The following is a 26,274-nucleotide window of genomic DNA, read 5'->3' on the forward strand; positions in this document are numbered from 1 at the left end:
GTTAAGGAGACTGCTCAGAGACGCCGCGCATGTTGATTCACTGCCTGGCGTTCAAGCTTGTTATTAGTCAGCAGGCAGAGGGAGGGGTAAAGAATAGCTCAAGAGGGTTTTATTCATTCTGATTCAAGCCAAGCAGGGAGAGAGCACGCTAATCTGTGCTCTGGGCGCGCCTGACCCGAGGAGACGGTCGCTAGGATACAGCATGAAGCCTTTTCGTTTCGTTGGGGCCGTACATATTAGACTAAAGGGAAAAGCGGCAAAGCTAATGAGACTCTCATCCAAGTGTGGGAAAGATACCTCCGTGTCACGTGTCAGGATCAGGTACAGGCAACTGCGTGCTACCAGCTCAGAGATCAGTTTCCTGACACGCAGGAGGCCAAGCAAGCATGCTTCAGTAACCCAACAACCTGGCATCAGCTACTGTATAAGGTTTCAGTCTGGCTGAAAATACAGGCGTACCAGATAACGGCAGTAACCGGGAATAGCTGACATTTTCAGCATTTTTTACCCTAATCTAAGATATGGGAGCATAGCTAGTTAATGTCGCCCCTTAGGCGGTTCCCAAACAGTGTGGCTGAAGCTGTCAAGACCATCATAAAACACATGTAGATGGAGAGAGAAATATAAACATTCTACATAGAGTCTGTCAATGCTATAGATGTGCTCCAACAACAATGGTGGCATGAGATTTTGCAGAGGGGGCAGTATATCTAGTAGAGACGAGCTGAACCAAACTTTAGGTTCAGCGTCCGCCAGCTCCTCCTAAACCGGACATGTTGCTTTAGGGGCTACAGAGCAGCCAAGAGGCAGCTTTAGCAACTAGGCATGGTTGTGATTGGCCAGGTGGACACCTGGTGGAAACATCTGGCCAATCACAGCCATGCCTAGTTGCTAGAGGCGTAAAGCTGCCTGAGTGGCTACTTTGCAGCCCATCAAGCAACATGTCTGGGTAAGGAGGAGATGCCAAACGGAGAAATGCCAATTCTAAAGTTGAGGTCCGCTCATCTCTAGTATTCATATGAATCTGGTTAAAAGTCGGATGATAAATACATAAGGGCGATGCAGATATTTTGCAACATTTATAGCACTACTGTCCTATTAATATTGTGCTCTTAAGGCATCAGGAGCTTCTCTATAGAAACATGTACAGCTAGGCAGTAAATGCTATCAAACAGCAAGATAATATCAGGCCAAGTACGTGAACCTAGTTTTACCTTCTTCTACCCTGCAAACAAGAGAACGTGAATAAAGCTGAATGGCGACAGTGTCAGTGCTGTCTGGAAAGCACCTTTAGAGTATTCTTGGTAATGAAGACAATGTAGATAAGTGACACATTTCTCTGAAAATGGAAACCACTACAGGGTTTCACAATTAGGTTTCAGGATGGGAAAGTGCAGAATCTGTTACAACAACAAAATGTAAGAGACTTCAGAAAACCGTCAGATATTTCTGGTTATATTTCGCAAAATGGGGCTAAAATAATCAGAAAACAAGGGTTATGTACATGGCACAGATGGCGGCCACCACGTCTGCCCACTAAGTTACTGATTGTCTTCTACTGCCTCTACCAGCTAGGTTCTGCCCCTGACCCTTCCCCAGGAAAAAAAGGAGAAGAGTAGAAGGATTGCAGATTAACTCCTTCCAAACTTTCAGATTAGACCAAAATGCAGTAATTGTTTTATTTTCTAACGGATGAAACAAGCCACCAGAAAATCTTAATAAAAATAGACAAAAAAAAAAACCCACAAGTGCTTATTTTTTTTAAATGTTGGACCCCAGCAGCGCCTGCCAGGCCTCAATGACTGTGCTGTGCTTCCCATCAAATATGACAGAAGGCACGAATGGAAATGTGAACAGAGTCTAAGAAATCATCACAAGTTGTTCAGATTTTGAAAGACTGGGTAACGTTGGCATGAGTTGCCCATACTAAGCTCTCTGAGGTGTGTAGGGTTATCAAGAAATGTGTGACAGAAGGATTGGATTAGGGGGGGTTTAAACTTCTTTGTACTATTCCTTATTGTACAAAATGTTAATCTATTTGCTTCAAAGAAAGCAATGCATGAAAGCAACCATGACCAACATCCACAGTATGCTGAATAAGGGAATATTACATACATGAAAGGAGAAAAATATCCTACATACCGATATTGTAACACTGGGTGATAGATATGGTGCCTGAGAGGGATGGGAGACATAAAGGTGTACAAGATCTATAACATCTAGCACTTACTTCATATCCCAGCCGTGCTGCTCTTTGTAAGAGGGTTTCCCCAGCGTTTTTATTAACAATCAGACGACGCGCTTCGGGGGGCATCGGGCGACTGGGTGTAATGTCTTGAATATGGTTCAGCAGTGGCGACATCTGGGATGGAGGGTGCAATAAAGACATCTGATCTGGCACTTTCATTGGGGAGTTCTCCGGTGAAAACTCAATCTGTTTCCTGAACCCCTTTATGATAACCTGTAAAACAAAAGTTAAAACGGACATTAGCGGAAGCTCCGGTGTGGTGAACCTTAGAGTCCTCAGTATTATGTTACATCTATTCCTTGGCGACACAGGCTTTTGTCATTAACTGGTGCACTACATTTTAGATGGGAGAGGAGAATTATCTACTTATCATGGCGATCACACACCATTATAGAGAGGCAGAGACCATGAAATTTATTGCTGAGCAGTTGTAGGAAGTCAAGAGGCCACACACTTAAGAAACGAGAGAGTGGGATCTGTATATTACACATAGTATATGACTTATTAATTGCAATAGTTACATCACTCTAGTAATGCTAATACACACACACGCTGATGATGATGTTACCTGCAGAATCTTATTCTCGCCCAAGGCCCTGTCCGTATATAAACACCATGTACAATAAACCATCACAAATACAAAGGCACGTAATAAGCGGGGAAAGAAAATGAATGCACAAGCCCAGTAGACCTAATATAATGCAACAAAATGAATGACTCCTAGATGTCTATGGAGAAGCAGGAAATATTAGAAATCTATAAGTGGGTGACCTTTCAGCTGCACTGCAATGTAGTTAGCACAGAGCCCGCTATTAATCCTTTCAGTTGTGAAATGCTGCCTGTCGCAAAAATAATATGCTGCGGACCTCTCTCACGAATAATTCTCCAGGCGTGCCATTTCAAGCAATTAAAGAGAGAAAATAAAAATATAATGCATATTTCCCAGCATGCACTCCAGTGTCTGGATGTGTAGGAAGACCTCTTAAATAAGAACTGAAGTGCTTATATGTTTATGATTGAGAATTGCAACTTAATTCACACAATATGATTGGTTCCTTTAAGACGCCTACTCTTAGCCCCAGAATGTAAAGCAGCAGTGCAACACAAGCCTAATGGTTGCTATTTAGGTCACACACTACACACCTAACCTAATGCTGGCACATACAAGAACAAAGAAGCATGAGCACCTTTTCGTCTGCGCTTCCATTATCCAGGCCGTCATCGCCGACAAGCAGTCTTTTCCTCTTTCTCTCATGTGGAGTCATGTGCTTTGTCTTGAATTGCCGTTTTCCAGGGGGCTTCTCGTACTCTGTGTAATCCTCAGGCAATGACGCGACTTGGAGACTCCCCTCTTCATCTGTACATGGCACGTAAGCCTTGCGGCCTTCTCTAATCTTTTGCTGCTTGACTGCTAACCTAGGGGCTGGGGTAGGGTTTGTCTGACTCTGCCGTTTGCTGCTTGGGCAGCCGAGTGGAAAGCCTTTCGTATGCGCAGACACAGGGATGTCTGAAGATGGGAAAAGAAGGGAGAGAATTCAAGATGTTAAGCGCAGCACAGCTGGAGCGCGGAGATGAATATGGATTCTTACGGAATAAGCTTTCTTAACCCTGCAATTCCCATCACATTAATAATTAAACAGCAATTATCTCCCATCTAAGGCATAAATAAATATATATCAGATTAGACTGCAGTCCCAATAGACATAACCGTACCTCCATTAAAATCCTCCAAGTCACTGGTGCTTTTGATTTCGGGTTTAGCTTTGAATGGCTTCTCCTCTAGGCTTCTGTGCTTGTTTTCGCCTTCTGTGATATCCCGGCTTTCGGGAGCCTCCTTTCTACCAAGTTGGCCCAGCTCCCTTAGGTGCTGCAGGTGCCTTTGTTTTTTGGGGTGCAGCCCCGTGAGTTCAATACACACTTTAAGGTTTGTGACTTCATTGCAGTGGGGTTCTTCAATGGACTTTTTAGAAAGTTCTGGAAAATCCCTTTCTGACCAGTCATCTAGAAAAACAAAAAAACAAAACAAAGGAAAACATTCATTAGTTTCCTATTTTAAATGGCTATAATGCATAGATGGACATGTTCGATACAAAAGCCTCCATCATTCCAGCTCAAGATCATGGGAAGAGGATGTGGAAGTGGTATACCATAGACCCAAGGAATTTACTCACCAGTCTTTCGTCTTTTCACCCTTGCATCTTCCTGTGCTGCTTCTTCACAGGTTGAGAGTTGGTCAAGATCATTAGACAATGGCTCAGAAGGTTGTTTCCGCTTCAAGCCCACACACTGTCCTTGCAGGTTTACATCTGCTGTCAGCTCTGGGGGTGGAACGGCTGGATCACAGGAAATTAGATTCTCTGTATAACCATCTTCACTAGAGGCTGATTTTACTATATGGTGTGTTGAGTCTGTCACATTTTCAGTAGTGGTCTTAAGAGCACCTGGAAGACATAGAAACAAGGATTTCCTTCAGTTCTATATTCAAAAGACAACATTCCGTGTCTGGGGGAGATTTACTCCCTTTCCCCGTGGGCTGCATGTGCCTGGGAAAGTTGAGGGAATAGCTGTTGACCAACAGCTATTGAAGGGATATTGCGGGGACACAAATGCTTTACAATTCAAAGAATCAAAAGAAAGGATTGCGTCCATCACCAGAGATTAAAATGTGAACAACTAGAAGTAGAAGGATTTACACCAACATTACATTGAGCTCGTCGAATGATATTTTCCACTTGCAGTAATGCATGAAATACCAAAAGTATAGAATGTAAAATAAATTCCACCTCAGCTCTAACAATATCTGCAAAACTTTAGAAATACTTTGACCAAGTCAGTCCAAATAAGAGGCACAGAGAGCCCACATACTGCATTCAGTAACCCCGTGAAGAATGCAGAAGTGAGATCATAAGCTCCTCTACGAGTCTACGTCATTCCCTGGCATCTCCGGATTTTATATTTGCCTGTTGCTATATTATCATCACGTAGCCGGCGTTCATGTGACTCGCGCAGATGTGATGCCTGCAAGCCAGTAGCTTAGATCATTCGATCATTTGATCTGAGAACAATCATATGACTCACGCAGCACATGCATCCCTGGCAGAGAGATGAATCACCATGGCAACATTTACTAGTCTCCGGGACAACCAGGACAGCTTCATTGCCAATCATACCAGTGCCCCCAATTCCCAAACCGGATGAAAGAATGTGAAACCACTTAAGGACAACTAGCAGAATATATTTTGATTCCCCCTCCCTTCGGATTGGTCAGCTGGAGGACTTGTGCCATTATTAGGACAGAGGTACAATAATAACGCAATGTAATTAGAATAATCTGCAACAAGATTCACAGCAGTGATAGCAGAAAGAAAGACCACAACACTACACAAATAACCTACTAAATATCTGCTGCGGAAACTACTCAAAAGAGATCTCCACTAGAAATCTCCAGCAGGTAACTTTGTTCCTAGTCTTTCCACCTAACCCCCTTAGTAAGATTGTGAGGCATCACGGGCAGGGTCTTCATTCTAGTTTTCTGTCTTTTGTACATTACGTAAACTGCACAGCAGAACTAATAGATCTCTATAAAATATTAATCATCATTAATATTTAGATCATAATTAAGCTGTAATCTTTCTTACACTTAGAAGAAAATTGTAGACCGTGTGAGAAAAGGGTTAAAGAGCCAGTAAAAAGGAAACTACTTGGAAACAGATGTTTCGCACCGCGGAGCTGTGAGGCTGTAATGGAACAGAAAATATTCTCGTCTCGCTGTAGCCACCAGCACAGGTTGCGATGATTTCAGCAACATAACACGCTGACTTCTGAGCAGGGAACGCAGAGGGGATGTACCGAACCCTGCTATACAGACTCCAGCAGCAATTAACACAGATAAGAGTTCCCATACCCCTTTAACTAGGCATTGTACAGCAACCCTGACCCCTACTGCGTCATTAATGGGATGTGCAGCAGAAATGGTGCCTCAATGAGTATTGTGATTGGATTTAAATCTAGGTTTATGGACATAATAGTTGTTATAGAGAGACTTTTCTTGCCAATGTGAGTGAATATATATGTGTCTACAATGCCTGGTTATTGTACGCATTTGTGTTAATTGTCGCTCAAGTCTCCCTCATAGACTGAACCTGCAATATACACACACACAATCTATCTAGATAGTATTCATGTATTTTGGGTCACGGTTCTGAACCACTACGCTCAGTGAAATTCTTGGATTGTTCTACTTGGTAATGTGCTACAGGCTAGCACACGGGCTACCACCCTCTGACCACATTTATTTCTTCGGTATCATTATCGCTCACTGTGGTCATGATGGGGCCACACACCCTCCTGCGATCTCAGGCGGTCTGCCAGCACAAGTAATAACATCTGGATCTAGTTCTTATTTTCTGTAGGGTTTTTGTGGTCTTCTGGAAAATATGCCACTGTTACAGCTCTCACAATGTAAAGCATTATAATGGCGTGTATCAAGCTGCGGCCCATGAGCTGATCACTAAGGGTAACTGCGGACTCGAGCCAAGCATTGTCTCTTCACAGGATAGATTTATATTCCAAATCCACATTATACCGCCATAAACGCTGGAGATCCATCTATAAACCACCTTCCAGCGTTTACTGTAAGCTCACAAACAGCAGGACAAAGCTAACCAGAGTGGATTATATGAGGCTTTGGTGAACACTACTAAAGGTCTTAAAGAAAAACCACAAGACACTGACGTCTGGCTGCTGGCATGATGCCCATACTCTCAATATCACCTAATCCTTTTGCTGTAGTATCTTTATTGTTCCAGTGCCTGGAAAATGTCGAAGCCAATGAAACATGCGCTGTACTTCAGACTAGCGGCTAATACCTCAATAGGTCCCTTTACAGTATAGGACCTAGGAGTCATTTTACTGCCCACGTCCACTCAGATTTTCTTACCTTCACTTTGGTTGATGATAGAGTCCCCCATGACTGAGGTTGCCGATTTAAAATTTTCAATGGAAAGCTTTACGTCGGACATGACAAGTTTGCAAGTCTCCGAGTCTTTGGTAGGTGTGGGGTCTTCCCGTTCCTTCATTTCAAGTTCCGAGAAGCGCATCATGGCACGCTAAAAAGAAAGGTGGATACATGCATACTTGTTTAAGAACGAAAAGAATACCACAAATGAACAGCAAGAATTATGGTACGGTCACTTTCATGGTTTTACAAAAACAAAACGGTGAAGGGTTAAAATAAAGACTGATCTTCATGGATACTGGTTCGGCATGCTTTGTACCATTAACAGGAATCTGGGAAAGCTGGGTGACAAACCATGCTAGTTATAGGATAGAGGTCATAACGGCAGTCACCAATCTTTTCCAGAAATAGACATGTACATACATGAAATCTCCATCCTATATCAAACATCTCAATCACATATGAAAGATTATCTTCTATTATACAAAACACTTTATTAATGAATTGGGTCTAAGGTAGAATCTCCTTTAAAGATAAAAAAAAAGAAAAAAAAGAAAGGTCTGTGGTTATGAATTTGTGATGTGACTCCTGACATTGGAGAATTAATACTGCAGTCAGTTCTAATGCTCTGCCCGGTCATTCTCTGGAAATTATTCATGAAAAGCACACTTCTGCCCTTCTCACTTCACGCTGCCAGCCGCTCCGCAAAAAAGGAGGGGCTCAACTTTAACTGTTCACAGGCACAAAGGAGCGAGGAAGCAGAAAACGCAAGCCATCGCAGACATTATTGTCCGAGAAACCAGTTCCAACATGTGCAGATGTTCTCCATTACTCATTAGAAGGGATTTCGGTCAGACTTTGTTGGATATATTTTATCCGGATTGTGGCACTATGACAATGTTCCTCTGGAAATAACCCATTTATCTCGCTATCACAGAGACTAACCCCAAGGTCAGGAGGCCCCAGGGGTACAAATGGAGGAACGTGCAGGTCTAAAAATGGAGAATGTGTATATGTGGATTATGGCTTTTCCATTATCAATGCACATTCAAGCTCTATTTCATCTACGTAATCCGATACATTCATATGTGTGCGTTTTTTGTTTCCCTCCGTTAGCAACTTGGTTAATACAATAATTTTTTTTAAATTTAAAAAAGGAAAAATATGCACGTGTCATACGTTATATTATAAAGTGTAATTTTATCCCCTGGGGGAATGTCACCTTACTCCATATATTCCTACATACAATGGCATATACATTGCATTGGTTGAGGAAGTGGGTATGGTACGGTAAATCTCCATTACAGTGGAGCATGGCAAGTTTATCAGAGCGCTATTAACACGCCCCGCAAGCTCAAGAAGCCTTTGGCGTCACTTCTGCGGAAGGCCTCCGTAAATGTGGACTGCGTAAACCTTCGTGACACGCTGACTTGTTTTGCACAAGACACTACTTAACAGAGCGGCTCCTTAAAATGCGGAAGCATGCCTAAATACACAAGCCACATCGATCGTACCACAGAACGGTGAATTAAACAAATGCGTCTGTCGTTCTTCATTCTAATAATGAGCAAACGCATATTGTTCAAAAGGTTAAGGATGTGGAAATTTCAGTAAAACAGGGGAAAAAAAATAAGGAACACATTTCGAATGCTTGGCTACATGCAAGGTAAAACATCAAATCAGCAAACGTACATTTACAGCGGGATGGCAGACACAAAACCATGGCCTGTGACATACTTGGAAAAAGAAGAAAATAATGCAGTAGAGTCTAATAATAAAAACTTTAAGGACTAACCTCACAGTAAGCAGCGGGTGGACTTAAAATACTGTCCTCTTGTATGCCTTCCATCTAAGTAATTAAAATGGGCACTTAATACATTATCTGGAGAATTATCCAATACATTACGACATGAACATAGTAACACTATTGGCTCACATTGGCCACAATAACATAGCATAACACTATATTTATATACAATTTTGCTTTGACCTTACTATTCATTTGACTATAAGAACATTATTACAAACGGTACAATATACAGAGCACATAAGAAGTTATCAGGGTTGGGGGTTGTGCATGCACCATGCTATGTGGTTATCTATTTCATGTATGTCCACTGCTTAAATTACTATAAAAACAGAGACATATTTGAGACACTCACCTGTAAAGCCCTCTGCTCCCGACTTAGTTGGCTCGAATCAGCATATAACTCGGTAGTCATGCACTTAAACCGGTCGCCCACATAGCCAGCAGAGTTTGCTATCCTTTTAGTTAGCTTTGAAGAAGATTTGGCTTTCACAAGTTCATCAGAACCGTCCCTCATTGCCGCTTCAGCAGTTTCCGAGTCAGAGTGTCCATTGGCCATGACAAAGGCCTGCGATTTCTCCTGCATTTGGCCATAAAACCCAGCTGCGCCATCTTGGTTTTGAGTAGGGATCATAAATTGAGCCCCCATCTCGGGGCCAGGGACTTCCATGGTTTGGTTTCCAGATACTTTTTCCTCTCTGCATTGGTAAATGGGTGAATTCTGAGACTGTTTGGGAACATGAAACGTATCATGAAAATCATTCTTCCTTGGAGTCTCATCTCTGGATATAATAAAGTCTCTGCTTGGAATTCCCTGCTCTGGTTTCTGCAGATCATTCATAACGTGCTTTTCTGGTACAAAACCATTAATGGCAAAGTTAGATTCACATTTGGGTTCCCTTTCTCCATTGGAAGATAGCATGTCTACCTTGGATGGATGCTTGTTGGTTACTATCGATGACTGCTGGGGCTTTAAGCTCTTATCTGAAGCAGTTTCCAAATTGAGCTTAGGCGTGGAATCAGATATATCCAATAGTCTCCTCCCAACAGGTTCCTCATACCTTGGCCTTTCATGTGACCTAGACCTTCGCTCAGCCTTGTCATCTTTGCTTATTTCCATTGCAGAAGGCGGTAGCAGGATTGGATGCACCATTCCCAGTGTCTCTTGATAGGCCATGTAATCTCTGTTGGTTGGTAAACTGTAAGAAATCCCAGGTTTTGGTGCCATTGGAGCAGGAAAGAGGCTTCCATTGGGCAATAAAACTGGATGAGGATACACGGGAGCTTTTCCGTGTAAATGTAAATGAGACAACGCAAGGCTCTCAGACACTTGATATGGAATAAAACTGCTTGGATAAGCCAAAGGTGTGGAGCAGAAGGGTTCACTCTGAGGCAAGAACATAGGTGCAGGGGGCAACCCGCTCTCGCTAACTTTTATGGATGATTCCATTATGGAAGGCTTTGCTACTTTACTGCTCTTATTAAGTGAGCTGGTCGGTGGAATCTGTTGCATAGAAGACTTACTGCTGTCTTCAGCTTTAATTTCCCCATTTGCATTTGGGGCAGGTGAAGCAGATGCCGGCCGCCCTGCACTTGAGATGCATCCAGTACTGCTTGTAATGACTACTTCAGAGCTTCCCATGCGGGGGCATGAAGAACTCCTCTGCTGTGGCATAACCCTCTCCAAAGCTTTGTTTTTAAGTGGCATGATGATACCATTCATGTCTTCGCTGCTGCTCATGCCAGGTACTACCCATGAGGAAGGAGCAGTGCTGATGATTTCAGGTCTATAGATAGCACTGACACCAGCAGAAGGAGATATGGCTTCTTTCTGAATGTCTCTGGTGCACATGCCTATGGCATTTCCAGTTCGACCTGAAAGCAACATGGCCGACATTTCAGCATCGCTAAGTTTTGACGACAAATCAAGTGGTTTTTCAGTCCCTTCTTTGTGAGGCGTTTGCTTATCTAACAAGCTGGGAGACTTGTCGTCCTTCCTGTCTTTTGCATACCTTTTTGAAGGTGCTTGCATGTGTATATTTTCCCCATCAATGATTTTGCTAGTTTTGGTGCTACATGGCCTTAAAGGGGTAAGGTCACTGTTTATACTAGTGTGTGGTTTAGTGTGAACAACTGATGTAGGTGGTGTTGAGATTTTTACAAATGACTGATAATCAGAATAGCTGTCTCCAACCGGCTGAGTTGGGAGGTGAAGTCGAGGAGATGGTCTTTGAGAAGGTGCCAGCAACAGAGAGGCTTCGGGTGACATACCGCTTGCCATAGACTTTGTACATGGGACCCTCGGCTGCTTACTCGCTTGCAGGTGAGAATATGCGTGGGGATCAACAGACCCTGGATTAATCCCCATTTTCCATGGTAAGCTCTTTTCTAAGCAATGAACAGTAGTGGGTATGGCAGGAGCTGCCGATGGTGCTGGGATCCTCATAGGTGGTGCCAGGGGTGATGGAATATGGGATGTTACATAAGGTGAAGGTGGAAGATATACAAAGCGTTCACCATTTGGGCAAACGGGTGAGTAGGTCAAATGCTGCGGCAAAGTGTAAGTAGACTGCTGAGGTAGGAAAGCCTTGTACATGTTCAAAGAATACTTATTTGTGGAATCAATGAATGGATACATGGCGGTTGAGGCACTGTCCATATAGGAGTGCATCCAAGGAATCCTCAAATAATTAGCACCATTAACACCAAGTGGACTCTGTTTGTCATTTACTGTTCTTTCCAAAACCAGAGCTTCACTTGTAGGGACAGGTGTCTTTTGCAGTCCTGGAGGGGTTTTGAATAAAGAATTAAAACCATTGGGCTGTTTTCCAGTCATCTGGGCAGTCTCCATTGTTTCAGCAGCATTTGGCTTGAACTGAAGTTCCGGATTTCGGTCAGGTGCATATCCAAGTCCTGGTATTGAACTGGTTGGTTCTCGAACTTTCTCTGTGCCAAGGCCACATAGACTAGAGTAGACCATACCGCCAGGGACTCTTAACCCTTCCTGCATTAGACCAGCTCGGTCCATGCCAAGAGCAGTTAGGCTGTCCATTCGATGCACTGCTGCTGCATCCACCTGTCAGACCAAAAGAAATGTGAAAAGTCTTTAAAATTATGAATAAAGGGGAAAATTTTGAATATACAGTACTGAAACTGATCTCATGCAACAAAGTATGTCACAGGAAACCCTCAAAGTGCTAAAACATACTAATAGTTTCAACTGAATTTGTTGTGATTGTGAATACATTGTTACTGTTCTTCGTTCGTGAAGTAACTAATGTACAGAGAACGGTGACCTACAGCATCATGGCTTTTCCACTAATGAGTCTCAAATATATGGAAGATAATAAAACACTGATTATTATACAGCCTCCCTGTCATTTCTACACTGAGATGGACAGAGTACCTTCAATGCTATATTTACTTGATAATTATAGCTGTACAGGAGGATGCAGCCATTTCCTGACATGTCCATCAAAGTAAATACTTGAATTCCCCATTCTATAACAATTCTGGGACTTTTTTTTCTTATTAAAAAAAAAATAAGAAATTACTAACTGGGTGTGTCCCTAAAGTCCTAAACATTCTTGGTGATTGGACAGTATAAGTGTTCAGGGGAAAAAAAATATGCTTAAACAGAAGATAAATATCCAAATATACATCAAGTGTAAACCTGGCTGAACAAATCTTACCAAAGTGTGACCCAGATGATCCTCTCTCAGCTCAAGTCTGGCTTTCTGAATGTCACCATCATTAATAAGAATTTTCCTGAGAATAGATTAAGAAAATTAAAGTGTTAGAAGCAATTTACATATTCATGTATTATAATATCTGATCATTGGGGATGTATGTATACAATTTTGTGGAACTCACTATTATACTGTATTATTTATTGTATGTGTCTTTTGAGACTCTTTATGCTAAGGATCGGGGTTATGTATTAGAAGATTTCCACTATTCCTCACCACTGGCTGTTTAGCGTGTTCTCTCGATCTCTGTGAATGGTGTAGTAGCACATTCTGCCTGTAGATGTCGCTGTTGCCAGGCAGCAGGACTGTGTGATTAGTGCTAGCGCTGGGGGACACGGGATTATATGGAGGAGCTGTCTCCGCTGTGATGGATGCTCTGCCTGGGGCCCGGGGCGGACATCACCCATCATAAATTAATAAAGCAGCCCCTGCATTGTCACCGCACTATAGCCCTAACACCAGGGTACATTACTTATTAGCCATAAGATCGTGCCATACTGTGTACTCTATACATCGGGGGCTGGAAGGATCGCTAGAATCTCACTGCGATCAAATCGTGAAGGTTACATCAGGACTGGGAGTTCTGGAAAAGTATTTGTTGGCAATTATGTTGGATCGTGCAGTACACATCGGGAGATCAGTTAGATCGTGTTCTTCGTGTGTTTAACCTCGGAGAGTAGGCTATTAGTGCCCTGTACATCGGGACAGCAACAGGGATCGGTGGATAATGTATTGGCTATATGTAGATCGTACACATGACATTGGGATTGTAGGGATCGATTAATTATTGGCTATAAGTAGATTTTGCTTTTAGTAGATCGTGGCCTTGACATCTGGTCTGGAGGGATCGGTCATGTCTATTATTCGAGGCTTGAAGATTTGTTTACGTATTGTCCGATACGTCCTCTTATTGGAGAGATTCCGGAATTTGTCGTAGGAGACTCTACTCTGCTCTGGACATTGGGAATGACAGATTAGAGGATTTGCCCTTAACGTGTGGGCTGCAGGGATCCTGGATTACACTTTCTGCTTTTTATTTAGCAGTGGACCCTACTTTTAACATCGAGCCTAGGAGATTGGATTACTTAATATCAGCAGATCGTGTTGTAGTAATCGGTCGCTTCCTCATAGTCTAATACTGGGGATCTTGGATTACACTGGTTATTATGGACCGTGCATTGTCTATTACTAGATGGTGTTGATGACACCGGGGCCGCAGGGATCGGTCGCTTCCCCGTTGTCTATCACTACTTGTGGGGGCTGCAGGGATCGGTCGCTTCCCCGTTGTCTATCACTACTTGTGGGGGCTGCATGGATCGGTCGCTTCCCCGGCGTCTATCACTACTTGTGGGGGCTGCAGGGATCGGTGTTTTTCCCGGTGTCTATCACTACTTGTGGGGGCTGCAAGGATCGGTCGCTTCCGCGGTGACTATCACTACTTGTGGGGGCTGCAGGGATCGGTCGCTTCCCCGGTGTCTATCACTACTTGTGGGGGCTGCATGGATCGGTCGCTTCCCCGGCGTCTATCACTACTTGTGGGGGCTGCAGGGATCGGTGTTTTTCCCGGTGTCTATCACTACTTGTGGGGGCTGCAAGGATCGGTCGCTTCCGCGGTGACTATCACTACTTGTGGGGGCTGCAGGGATCGCTACTTGTGGGGGCTGCAGGGATCGGTCGCTTCCCCGATGTCTATCACTTCTTGTGGGGGCTGCAGGGATCGGTCGCTTCCCCGGCGACTATTACTACTTGTTGGGGCTGCAGGGATCGGTCGCTTCCCCGGTGTCTATCACTACTTTTGGGGGCTGCAGGGATCGGTCGCTTCCCCGGTGTCTATCGCTACTTGTGGGGGCTGCAGGGATCGGTCGCTTCCCCGGTGTCTATCGCTACTTGTGGGGGCTGCAGGAATCTTAGAGGTCTGCCAGTGTCCCCGGGAGCCGCTGATGGATGCTCGGGCTCGGCAGACGCTGTAATGTAGATGAATTAGGGCCATTACCTGTCCTCATTGATGCCGCACATGCGGACCCGCTCATTGCTCATCCAGCTATGTACGTTCCCATAGAGGGGGGTAGCGGACAGCATGTCGCCCCCTTACACGTGCAGTCTTGCCCTTGCAGTCAGTGTGTCCCCCTGTGCGGAGAGAGAAGAGGCAGAGAGCGGGTGAGACGCGGCACAGCACCGGGACATTCCCGGCAATACACAGGGTGACGGGGGAGATGCAAATCGAGGTCGTTTATAGGTCAAGGGAAAAGCAACTTACTAGCTGATCTCATTAACCCGCTCCACGCTGGAGCCATTTGTCACACGCAATCACATTAGAGAATGGGCTTCCAGCAGACTCCAGGCGGCGATCACTCCGCGGCCTCTAGCAGTTAATTGCTGTCATTATCAGGCGGCTGCTGGGCGGCCTTAACCCTCGCGGTGCCGGATGCCTCGGGACCACACGGACGGCGGCACAATAAGCAGGCAAGGACATTAACCCCTTGCTAGCGGAGCCATAGCCCTGATGAGCAGCGCGCCAGCAGCCTGTCTTTATATACGAGCCCAGTGCGGAGATAAATCACAGGCTGCCGCCGCGGCTCCTGATAGATGACATGTCAGCGCGGCGGTGATGGTGCGGCTCCGGCGCGGCTGGCGGGAGGGGAGGGGGGATGACACGGATCTCCGCAGCCCCAGAGAAGACATCGCCGCGCTGCCAAGCACGTCCTGAGCCCGAGCGGGGGAGGGAGAGAGAGCGCCGCTGTCTGCCTAATCCCAAAAGCACTTGTTCTTCCAGATCAAGACAGGCGCATCACCGGGGATTAGCGGCGGCGCTACCGAGAGGCCCCGCAACTACACGTCTCTATCTGCGCCGTGTATTATATGTCATACATCGCTATATACAGCGCACACCCCATCACTACACGTCTCTATACACTGTATATATTATTTTATAAATCGCACACACCCTATCACTACACGTCTCTATACACAGTATATATTATATATCAAACATCGCTATATACAGCGCACACCCCATCACTACACGTCTCTATACACAGTATATATTATTTTATACATTGCTATGTACAGCACAGCCCTGATCACTACACGTCTCTATCCGAGGTGTATATACAGTATATATTATACATCGCTATATACAGCACAGCCCCGATCACTACACGTCTCTATCCGAGCAGTATACACAGTATATATTATATCTTATACATCGCTATATACAGCACAGCCCCGATCACTACACGTCTCCAACCGAGCTGTATACACAATGTTATATGTTATACATCGCTATATACAGCACAGTCCCGATCACTACACGTCTCTATCCGAGGTGTATACACAGTATATCTTATACATCGCTATATACAGCACAGCCCCGATCACTACACGTCTCCAACCGAGCTGTATACACAGTGTTATATGTTATACATCGCTATATACAGCACAGCCCCGATCACCACACGTCTCTAACCGAGCTGTATACACAGTGTTATATGTTATACATCGCTATATACAGCACAGCCCCGATCACCACACGTCTCTAACGGAGCCATATACACAGTGTATATTACATGTCATACATCGCTATAAACAGTATCCAGCCCCGATCACTACACGTCTCTATCCGAGGTGTATACACAGTATATATTATACATCGCTATAAACAGCACAGCCTCGATCACTACACGTCTCTAACGGAGCCATATACACAGTATATATTATATGTCATGCATCGCTATATACAGCCCCGATCACTACACGTCTCTAACGGAGCTGTATACACAGTATATACTATATGTTATACATCGCTATATACTGCACACAGATCCCATCACTATACGTATCTTACGAAGGGATAAACAAAGTATATATTATACATCGCTATAAACAGCTTCGCTCACTACACGTCCCTAACGGAGCCGTATACACAGTAGATATTATATGTCATACAGCACTATATACAGTAGAACTCTATTTGGGCCGTGTATACTGTGTATAATATGTCATACATTGCTAAATACAGCACATCTCTGTACTGGAGCCGTGTATACTGTGTATAATATGTCATACATCGCTATATACAGTAGAACTCTATTTGGGCCGTGCATACTGTGTATATTATATGTCATATATCGCTATATACAGCACATCTCTATACTGGAGCCGTGTATACTGTGTATATTATATGTCATACATCGCTATATACAGCACATCTCTATACTGGAGCCGTGTATACTGTGTATATTATATGTCATACATCGCTTTTATACAGCACATCTCTGTACTGGAGCCGTGTATACTGTGTATAATATGTCATACATCGCTATATACAGCACATCTCTGTACTGGAGCCGTGTATACTGTGTATAATGTCATACATCGCTATATACAGTAGAACTCTATTTGGGCCCTGTATACTGTGTATATTATATGTCATACATCGCTATATACAGCACAGCTCTATCTGTACCGGAGCCGTGTATACTGTATTTTATGTCATACATCGCTATATACAGAACAGCTCTATCGGTACTGGAGTCGTGTGTATACTAGAAGTTATACATCGCTATATACAGCACAGCTCTATCTGTACTGGAGTCGTGTGTATACTAGAAGTTATACATCGCTATATACAGCACAGCTCTATCTGTACTGGAGTCGTGTATACTGTATTTTATGTCATACATCGCTATATACAGCACAGCTCTATCTGTACCGGAGCCGTGTATACTGTATTTTATGTCATACATCGCTATATACAGAACAGCTCTATCTGTACTGGAGTCGTGTGTATACTAGAAGTTATACATCGCTATATACAGCACAGCTCTATCTGTACTGGAGCCGTGTGTATACTAGAAGTTATACATCGCTATATACAGCACAGCTCTATCTGTACTGGAGTCGTGTGTATACTAGAAGTTATACATCGCTATATACAGCACAGCTCTATCTGTACTGGAGCCGTGTGTATACTAGAAGTTATACATCGCTATATACAGCACAGCTCTATCTGTACTGGAGCCGTGTGTATACTAGAAGTTATACATCGCTATATACAGCACAGCTCTATCTGTACTGGAGTCGTGTGTATACTAGAAGTTATACATCGCTATATACAGCACCACTACACGTCTCTATCGGAGCCATATATGTACTGTGTATTATAAGTCATACATCGCTGTATACGCTGCACGGAGCGATGTCCCCTTACATGTGTCTGTATGGAGCTGCGTGAGAAGGAGGAGAGGAGATAAATCATTACTGATCCGGAGCAGCGGGTGAGAGGTGACAAGCAGCGGCCACCTGCCCCCACCCCGGGCAGCAGTGACACGGACTCCTAGGGGAGAATACACAAGTGTGGGAGAGGGGCGATAGACAACACAGCGCCCATATCATTGTTCTGTACCATCGGGGAGCAGATTAGTGGCCGCGGTCTATTCCCCCAACTATCCGCACACTGCCATAGACATGACCGTAATATACAGACCGATCTGTGCTGCTGCCCCCCACTATCCGCACACTGCCATAGACATGACCCAATACAGATCGGGACCGCGCCGATCCCTGCTGATCTCCCCACTAATACGCAGACTGCCATAGCCATGACTCTAATATACAGACCGTGATCACCCCGATCTATGGTGCTTCTCCCCCAACTATCCGCACAATGTCATAGACATGACCGTAATATTCAGCTCGGGACCGCACCGATCCGTGCTGATCTCCCCACTATAGACAGACTTCCATAGACACGACTGTAGTATACAGATCGTGATCACACTACTGCAGATCTCCTCACTCACTATACGTACACTACCATAGTCGTGAACGTAATATACAGATCGGGATCGCACCGACCAGTGCTGATATCCCCACTATACACAGACTTCCATCGACATGACTGTAATATACAGATCGTGATCACACTGCTGCAGATCTCCTCACTCACTATACGTACACTACCATAGTCGTGACCGTAATATACAGATCGGGATCGCACAGATACGAGCTGATCTCCACGCTATACATACAATGCCACAGTCATGTCTGTAATATACAGATCGGGATAACACAGCTGCCGATCTCCCAACTATAGGTACACTCTGGACATGACCATAATATACAGATCGGGATCATACTGCTCCCCACTATACATACACTCTTATTGACAGGTCTGTAATATACAGATCGTGATCACACTGCTGACGATCTCCACACTATACGCAGACTGCCATAGACACGATCGTAATATAAAGATCGGGATAATACTGCTGTAGATCTCCCCACTATACGTGCACTCTTAGACATGACTGTAATATACAGATCGGGATAAGACAGCTGTCGATCTCCCAACTATAGGTACACTCTGGACATGACCATAATATACAGATCGGGATCATAAACGTGACTATTGTGCCCTAGTAAAGCAATTACACACGCACGACGATGTATATAACGATGTGTGGTGCGGATGTCGGGACTGTATGGCAGTGCGCTCTGTCGTGCATACACATGTGCGGGTAATATCTGGGAACATGAGCCGTGACTAGCGAGCAGAGGTGTGAGCCCGGGGGTGACGTGCGGGGAGTCGCGGGAGGGAAGTGTCAGGAACAAGCTGCGTTTTATTAACAGGATTATCGCGCGCGGCGCATGATTTATTCCAGGGCTGGAGTGTAATTGCTCCGGGGGGAGGGCGCGCCGCTAAATGCCGGGTTAATAAGAGAGAGGAGGGGGCGGCGGAGCTCTCCAGGATCGCTGATGGCGGACGTGGCGCTCGGCCTCTTTATAGCAGCTGCTCCCCGGAGGCTTCACCCCGCGCCGATCAATAGCGCAGCATCCAGCGCTTCCTGTGTATGAGCACACAGCCCGGGGGCGCCATAGGGGGCAACACGCTACTAGCACGGGCGTCATATACACACAGGACGTGCCCGGCCTGGGAAACAATCAGCTTTTATAATCCTCCTAACCATGTGCTGTAGGGAGCGCACTGCTGCGCTTCATCCTGCGTTATTGTACCCCAGCTATTCACACACAGCTCAGATACCGCTGGTGTACAGGGCGATGTTCACATGTATGCGCCATCAGACCATAGGGGAGAAACTAACCCCGAGGAGGGTTGTTTTTATTCACTCACACCAGATCCATGCGCTTCTGGAGATCGCTATGGCGCTGTGCAGTCGGGCCGGAACTTTCTGCCGTAATCTCCTCTGAATCTTTCCATGTGTGTCTAGTCCCGATCCCCATAACTAGTGTAACACGGCATCTTGTATTTATACGCATGTAGTCTGGGTCCGACACGGGCCAGTGTGAAGGAGGCCTATAAGCAGTGAGACATAATGGGAGCTGTGTGATGAGCCTGGATGCCAGGCCCGGGGCACACACATGGCGGGGCACAGCCTCCTGCTTCCCCCCTGCTGCGCGGAGACGCGATGCGAGAATTAAACAGGCTCCTATTATTATTTTACAGTCTCCGATGCAGACGCCTCCTGTGACTTTCCTCGCAGCTGTAGGCGAGCGCCCGATTTACCCTTTATGTCCCGGAACTGAGTTCAGCTACAGGCTGCGCATACAAGCAATGGTACAACACGGCCGATGCCTTGTGCTCCCTACATTATCTGCAGCCGATTTGATCTATACAATAAACACTGTCTAATTTAACACAATTCTATATCACAATGGCACAGACGGTGCCTTATGGTCATATACATGATCTACAGCTGATCTGATCTATACAATAAATACTATGACATCTAAAATATCAGAATTCTTTATTACACGGTGTCACAATGACACGGCCGATGCCTACAACATTTGCAACCAATCTAATCCATACAATAAGAACCATTATAGAATCATAATGGACAAGGTATTTAGAAAGCAATAGTAAAGACGATGCCTTATGTGCTACACACGATCTGCAACCGATGTCATCTACACAATTAGAGCCAAATATGAAATCTAATACCGATGCTGGTTGTCCAATAAATAAACTACAACCGATTTGATCTGTTCAGGAAGCCAACCGAGTGGCAATGCAGCATTTACACGCCATTTACATCGCTATAATACCACGGCCGATCTTATACCATAGACCGATTTGATCTATACATGAGCCAGTCAGTATTTACTAGCAATAATAGGTTACTATGCCATCGATTGTCATCTTTACAAGAGGTGATACAGAAATGGGTTTACATTTAAAAGACAATACAATGCGATGTCACTGGGGCCGATAAGATCTACACAAAAGCCCGAGGGGTAAGATCCTTATCGTTACAGTTCAGCCAGGACGTGGGACTTGTAGCCCCCCCCCCCCCGCAGCACGGGCAGTGAGGAGTTAATGGCTGGAGGACACATGACAGGAGACAGATCTCTCCAGTGCTAGGCGCAGCGTAGGGGGAAACAGCTGCTTCCACACAATGATCGCATTTCTTACGAGCGCCGCGCACTTGAGCCAAACTATGCGGTGACTTGCTCCAGCAGGTTTAGTGTTTATGTGTCTCACTACATCACACAGGCCGATAGGACACGGAGCGATCATCTCTGCCAGAAACGCAACATTTCACAGCGCGGCACATCGGGCGCACGGCAACACGTCTCCGGTACCGCTGCGGCTAATTACCTCCGGAGGCGGATTGCGAGTGGAGATGACCGTGATCCCCCACCTAGAGGTCATCATTAGCACACAGGAAACACGAGCACCCCCATAAAACTGCGGGTCAGGGCTTATACTAGTAAAGTTTGGGACCGCACAACGCGAACTCCCCTGGTCACACAGCGCGGTTTTGGGTCGGAGTATAAAAGATTCATTATTGTTTTTAATTTCGCCTTGGATTCTGGTAAACCGAGGACAGGGATTTGGATCGGGTCCCAGTGGTGCTGTCACCAGATCTGATGAAATACGTTCAGAACACTGGGGGAGGGGGAGATTTATAATCGTGATAGTCCCGGGGACACCGCGATACTGTGGAAACAGTGGGGATATATTACACTGATGCTCCGCAGTGTGTGAACTGGCCTCTACGATCGGCGCACGGAGGTTTAGCGCACTTTCTGACCCCGGCCACACACGGAGGTGACTGTACACGGAGCCCCGTGCTATCGGACCTGTAGTCAGGTCACGGACTATAGATAAGTAGGTGTCACCTCACAGGTTACACATGGGCTACAGGAGTCATACACCCTGGCCCCCGGTAAGTGACAAGTGCCTGTATGAGCCCCCCTTCCTCCTCCTCCTCGGGCTGACTAATTATCATCAATCCCCATCCGACTGATCAGTGTTTGTTTAGTGCCGGGCCGCTTCCTGCATCTGAATGGAGGCACAAAAGCCATTGCCAGGCAGATGTACGAGTGGCACGGCGCCCGCAGTGTAGTCCCGGGGCACGGGCGCTAATGCTGCCAGGAAGGGGTTAAGTGCGCAGTGAGACGCGTAGCGCACGGCTGGAGCCCTCTAGCTGCGCATTATAGCTGTCACTTCGCAGCCCGCAGTGCTTTATTGCGCTTATGAAATGGCCCATCTCGCCTAATTGCTTTCATATACATGTCCAGAGCGAGACGCGGCGTCCTGCTCCAGGGACGCGCTGTAGCCTGCGCTGCACTCACTGTTCCGGGAAATGACAGGGGGCTGTGGGCGCTACGGGCACTGTCATGTCACCGTACAGGCTAATGAGCGCCGGCATAAAGAAGGTCACATCAAGCCCATCTTAAGAGGCGGCCATAAAACGCAGCAATTAGTGTTTTACAATCGCCGCGGCTCCGTGCGGCAGCTATAATTACATGACATAAGCCGGAGTCTGGCGCTGCACGTCTGTAGTCTGCTGACGCCTGGCTACAGCCACATTTTATTTACTTTCCAAACACAATCGCGGCCCCGTCATGTGCTCCCCGGTCCAGTCTCTCCTTTGACTTGAGGAGTTCAAAAGTGCAAGTTACACCAGCAGCGGCCGATACTGCGGCCAGGGGGGGAACACCGCACCGCGGCGCGGGACCCGGCGCTCGTTAACCCCCCGATAACCTGCCCGTGCCCCGAGAGCTTGGTGACGGAAGAGGAGGCGGCTGAGCAAACAAGCGGCTGCCAGGAGTCCTGAGGTGATCGCGGGAGAGCGAGACTTAACTCCTTCTAATCCCCGACACATCCTGCTCCCCCGGCTGCTCCCCACCACAGGCGATTAATAACGCGTGCGCTCCCCGGGAGCAGACACTTAACCCCTCAGAGCCGGGACACCAGAAACTCCTCCATTACTGCTCGTTAATAATTCAGCTCGGCGGATGTTCTCGCTCGTATCCTGCCCGCACACAAGATTAATGATGTACTGCTGCAATCAGCGGCGCGGCGGGTGCCTTATGTATTATGTGCACCGTGTCCTCACACATCATCCTGACCGAAACTGTCACAGGGGGAAGCAATGGTGTCACCGGCCACCACACAACTACTTGTAAGGGAACACATCGCACGCAATGGGCACAGGATGCGCCACCCCGGGACTTTCCCCGTCTCCGGGTGATAAGTGACACACGGCACATTATCCATCATCATCCACACAACTTCCAGGCAGGAGATCGGGGCACCGCTCCCCGGACACTCCGATACAATGGCCGCACAGTCACACAGCGCTACTTATCGCTCGTCCTACCTGCTGGGTCGCTGGGTCCTCGGTGCAGCTTCAGGCAGCAGAGGTCCGTGTCCCGCACTGATCCTCCTTGTAATTCCCGGTGTCCCGCCGCTGCATTATCCCATAGGAGAGTATAATCCCAGTGTATCCCAGTCACATAGAGCCGGAGCCCGTCTCCGCGCTGCTCTCTCCAGACGCGCAGCGGACGTACTAAAGTTTATTATTGTTATTTGCAGGCTGGTGCGCACAGCGGAGCCGACGAGAATGATCCGTCCCTCCCCGGCAGCAGGAGGAGGAGGCGCTGGCTGGGTGGGTGGGGGTGGGTTAGCGAGGTCAATCTCCGAAGCCCCCAGGAAAGAAGAAAGATGAGCGGTGGGAGGCGGCAGCAGGAGCCGCGCCAGCCCCCTCCCCCCTCGCTTCCTCCCTCTCCCTCCCCCGGTGTTAGCTGTGGCGGTGGCTGAGGGAAGCCCGGGAGCGCGGCGTGTAATGTCCGCGGCTAATGCTCCCCACGTGCTGACGGGAAGGTGACACCGGCGCTGACAACCTCCGGGCCGCGATGTCCCGCGGACACTCCCCAGACAGGCGGCAATTACCTCCCACCCATCCCCCTCAGTCTTCCTGCCTGTCTCCCCATCATGTCCTCATTACACGCACGGCGCGGAGGCTGCGCTAATTCTTTCCATCTCTTCCTCCGTGTAATCTCTCTTCCTGTGTAACGGTCTCTTCCTCCATATCCCCCGCACACCCGCCGCTATCTCCTTATCTGCTGCTCACACCCTGGATGACCATCACCCCTAGAGTATAGCCCCCTACCGGGGTGCCGTGCCTTCATGGCAGATAAGGACTACTATTACTTATAGAAGTGGTCCCTAGGATGATACTCGTCACCCAACCACAGGCTGAAGGGCAGGAATGGACTGTGTAGGGTCCACCTCAGCTTTTATTTATGACCTACCCCATGGAAAAAGTGATATCTTTCCATCTTGCTTGTGACAACCCCTTTAATGGGGACCCCCTATCCCACAGAGTGATGCTATAATCTAGGACCCCTTTCCCTTTGAGGTAGTTTCTGGACTGGGAACTGCAGCTGAGCTCCCAATTACTAGTGGGGGCAATCGTACCCGGAAAACACAGTGGGCCAACGGACCCCACATAGTTACTGTGGAGTTCAATGGCTTCTATTTTGACAGCAAAATATGATGGGGTATGTGCTAAAGGCTTATTCCTATTTGATTTGGCAATGGTAGATGCCAATAATTGCCCCTTCTAGGTCTTCTAATACGTGTGTGGGGGGGCGGGGGGGCAGATCCTACATTTCTAGAGAATATCTTAAGGCAAGATGAGAAATTCCATTCTTATCCTTAATTCCGCCAGCCCATCCTGGACCTGCTCTCGTGTCCACACTAGACCTTCAAGTATTTGTTATAGTCTGCCGCGATCCACGGTGATTTCTTACCAAAAGAATTTGCATTCACACGAGCCTTGAACTTCCTCGCTTGGCTCCGACATTCGTTTGAATGTGAACGCGGAGAATACCGTATATAGCCGAGTATAAGGTCACCTCTGGAGACGTCTCAGAAGAAAGGAAAATCCTGCTCAGGCTGCGCTGTCTTACGAGGCATTGCAATCTAGAAATCTATGCTTTTCAACGAGGAAAAAGGCAAATTTCTGAAATCTTCTATAGCAATTAAAAAAGAAAATCTTACGGCATTTCAAAATATTCACAAAATAATGTAAAATATAAACGGGCAAGACATTTAAAGTGTAACAGGGATTATCATGTATCAGTGCTGCCAGGAAGAGGGGTCTGGTGCCAGCTCTTATTACTGTCACGTCTTCCTTATCTAGTAATGAGACCTCCTGAGTGTGATACATACATGGCGATGGCTTCCATCTTATGGGGATGGGGCCATATTTTCCATTTCTGCGAATGGAACTCTATAACTTATTGGGCTTGCAACATGGCTTACATACGAGTTTTCACCCATCTCTCTATACTGTCGCCCGATCCCATCTGCCGACGTTGGTACCATGCCCCGCAGCACACAGTTTCGGAATGTCCCTTTATTGTACCTCTGAACAATATGCCAGCAGCAGCTGATGTCAGTCACTGTTCTGCCTCTAATAGATGAAGCAGCCCATAATAATAATTCAGGCCATGCACTTTGTACTTGGGTCTCTCCCAGCAGTGTCCCTGTGCAGGCGTGTGACGTGTGACATTAGCCTGGGCACATTGTCCTGGCCATGGCTGTGCGCTGTCTTTGTGTGTTCCGGCAGACGCCTCTCTCTGTCTCGGCTGCCTGCGCCCTCCTTTGCTTCCCTCCTCCTTCTCCAGCTTGGCAGGTCGCCAGTTTCCACTGTCTATGGCCTCAGAGTCCTCACAAGAGCTGCAGGCAGCTAAGCTTCCAACACCTCTCCCTGTTCTGTACATGAGCGCTTCACTCCCGTTAACCCTCTCACACTGAGCTCGCAGCCTGGGGCTCATAACCACCTCGAAACCCGGCTCCGACACCATTAAGTGGCTGCTCCCTTCCACAAAGCAGAATCGAGCTCCTGGGATTGCGCTGCTCTACTATTAGCGTATACGAGGGGAACCAGGTCCTCACAGCATAGGACTGGCATCCGCTACATCCAGACTTACCAGGGGTGCTTGCCCTGCCAGTCTTACAAATGAGCCCATATGTTGGAAATGTAATCTTTATCTCCGTCTACAATGTTTATCAGAGCAATACATGCCCCAAAAAGAATTTCCAAACGCTAAACATAATCATGAGCGAGAATCCATCTGAATCCTGGTAAACGGTCTGGTATGTTGGTTATCGGTCTTTAGACAACCATTGTTCTGTCAAAACCTAATGAAGTACCCCTAACTTTACTATTCAGCCATGTAACTATTTCTATTA

General features: G+C 46.5%; 1 protein-coding gene across 5 annotated transcripts in view; it reads right to left on the reverse strand.

Moving 5' to 3' along the window:
* Positions 1 to 23,692, reverse strand: part of BCOR (BCL6 corepressor) — a 30,151-nt gene extending 6,459 nt beyond the window's left edge. Inside the window, exons 1-10 of one of the 5 annotated variants that reach the window (XM_072137821.1) lie at positions 23,393 to 23,692; positions 14,755 to 14,888; positions 12,705 to 12,780; positions 9,368 to 12,088; positions 9,001 to 9,054; positions 7,188 to 7,356; positions 4,420 to 4,689; positions 3,962 to 4,249; positions 3,436 to 3,755; positions 2,231 to 2,461 (exon numbers count right to left, since the gene is read on the reverse strand). In XM_072137821.1, the coding sequence (XP_071993922.1) occupies positions 2,231 to 2,461; positions 3,436 to 3,755; positions 3,962 to 4,249; positions 4,420 to 4,689; positions 7,188 to 7,356; positions 9,001 to 9,054; positions 9,368 to 12,088; positions 12,705 to 12,780; positions 14,755 to 14,840 (4,215 nt within the window). In that variant the 5' untranslated portion in view covers positions 14,841 to 14,888; positions 23,393 to 23,692. Of the gene's footprint in view, positions 1 to 2,230; positions 2,462 to 3,435; positions 3,756 to 3,961; positions 4,250 to 4,419; positions 4,690 to 7,187; positions 7,357 to 9,000; positions 9,055 to 9,367; positions 12,089 to 12,704; positions 12,781 to 12,977; positions 13,065 to 14,754; positions 14,889 to 15,018; positions 15,499 to 23,392 lie in introns of those variants that run through there. The other 4 variants (XM_072137822.1, XM_072137823.1, XM_072137819.1 and 1 more) reach the window with 4 other exon arrangements.
* Positions 23,693 to 26,274: the final 2,582 nt, after the last annotated feature.

This window comes from Engystomops pustulosus, chromosome 2, assembly GCF_040894005.1.
Source record: "Engystomops pustulosus chromosome 2, aEngPut4.maternal, whole genome shotgun sequence".
In the NCBI taxonomy this organism is placed as follows: Eukaryota; Metazoa; Chordata; class Amphibia; order Anura; family Leptodactylidae; genus Engystomops; species Engystomops pustulosus.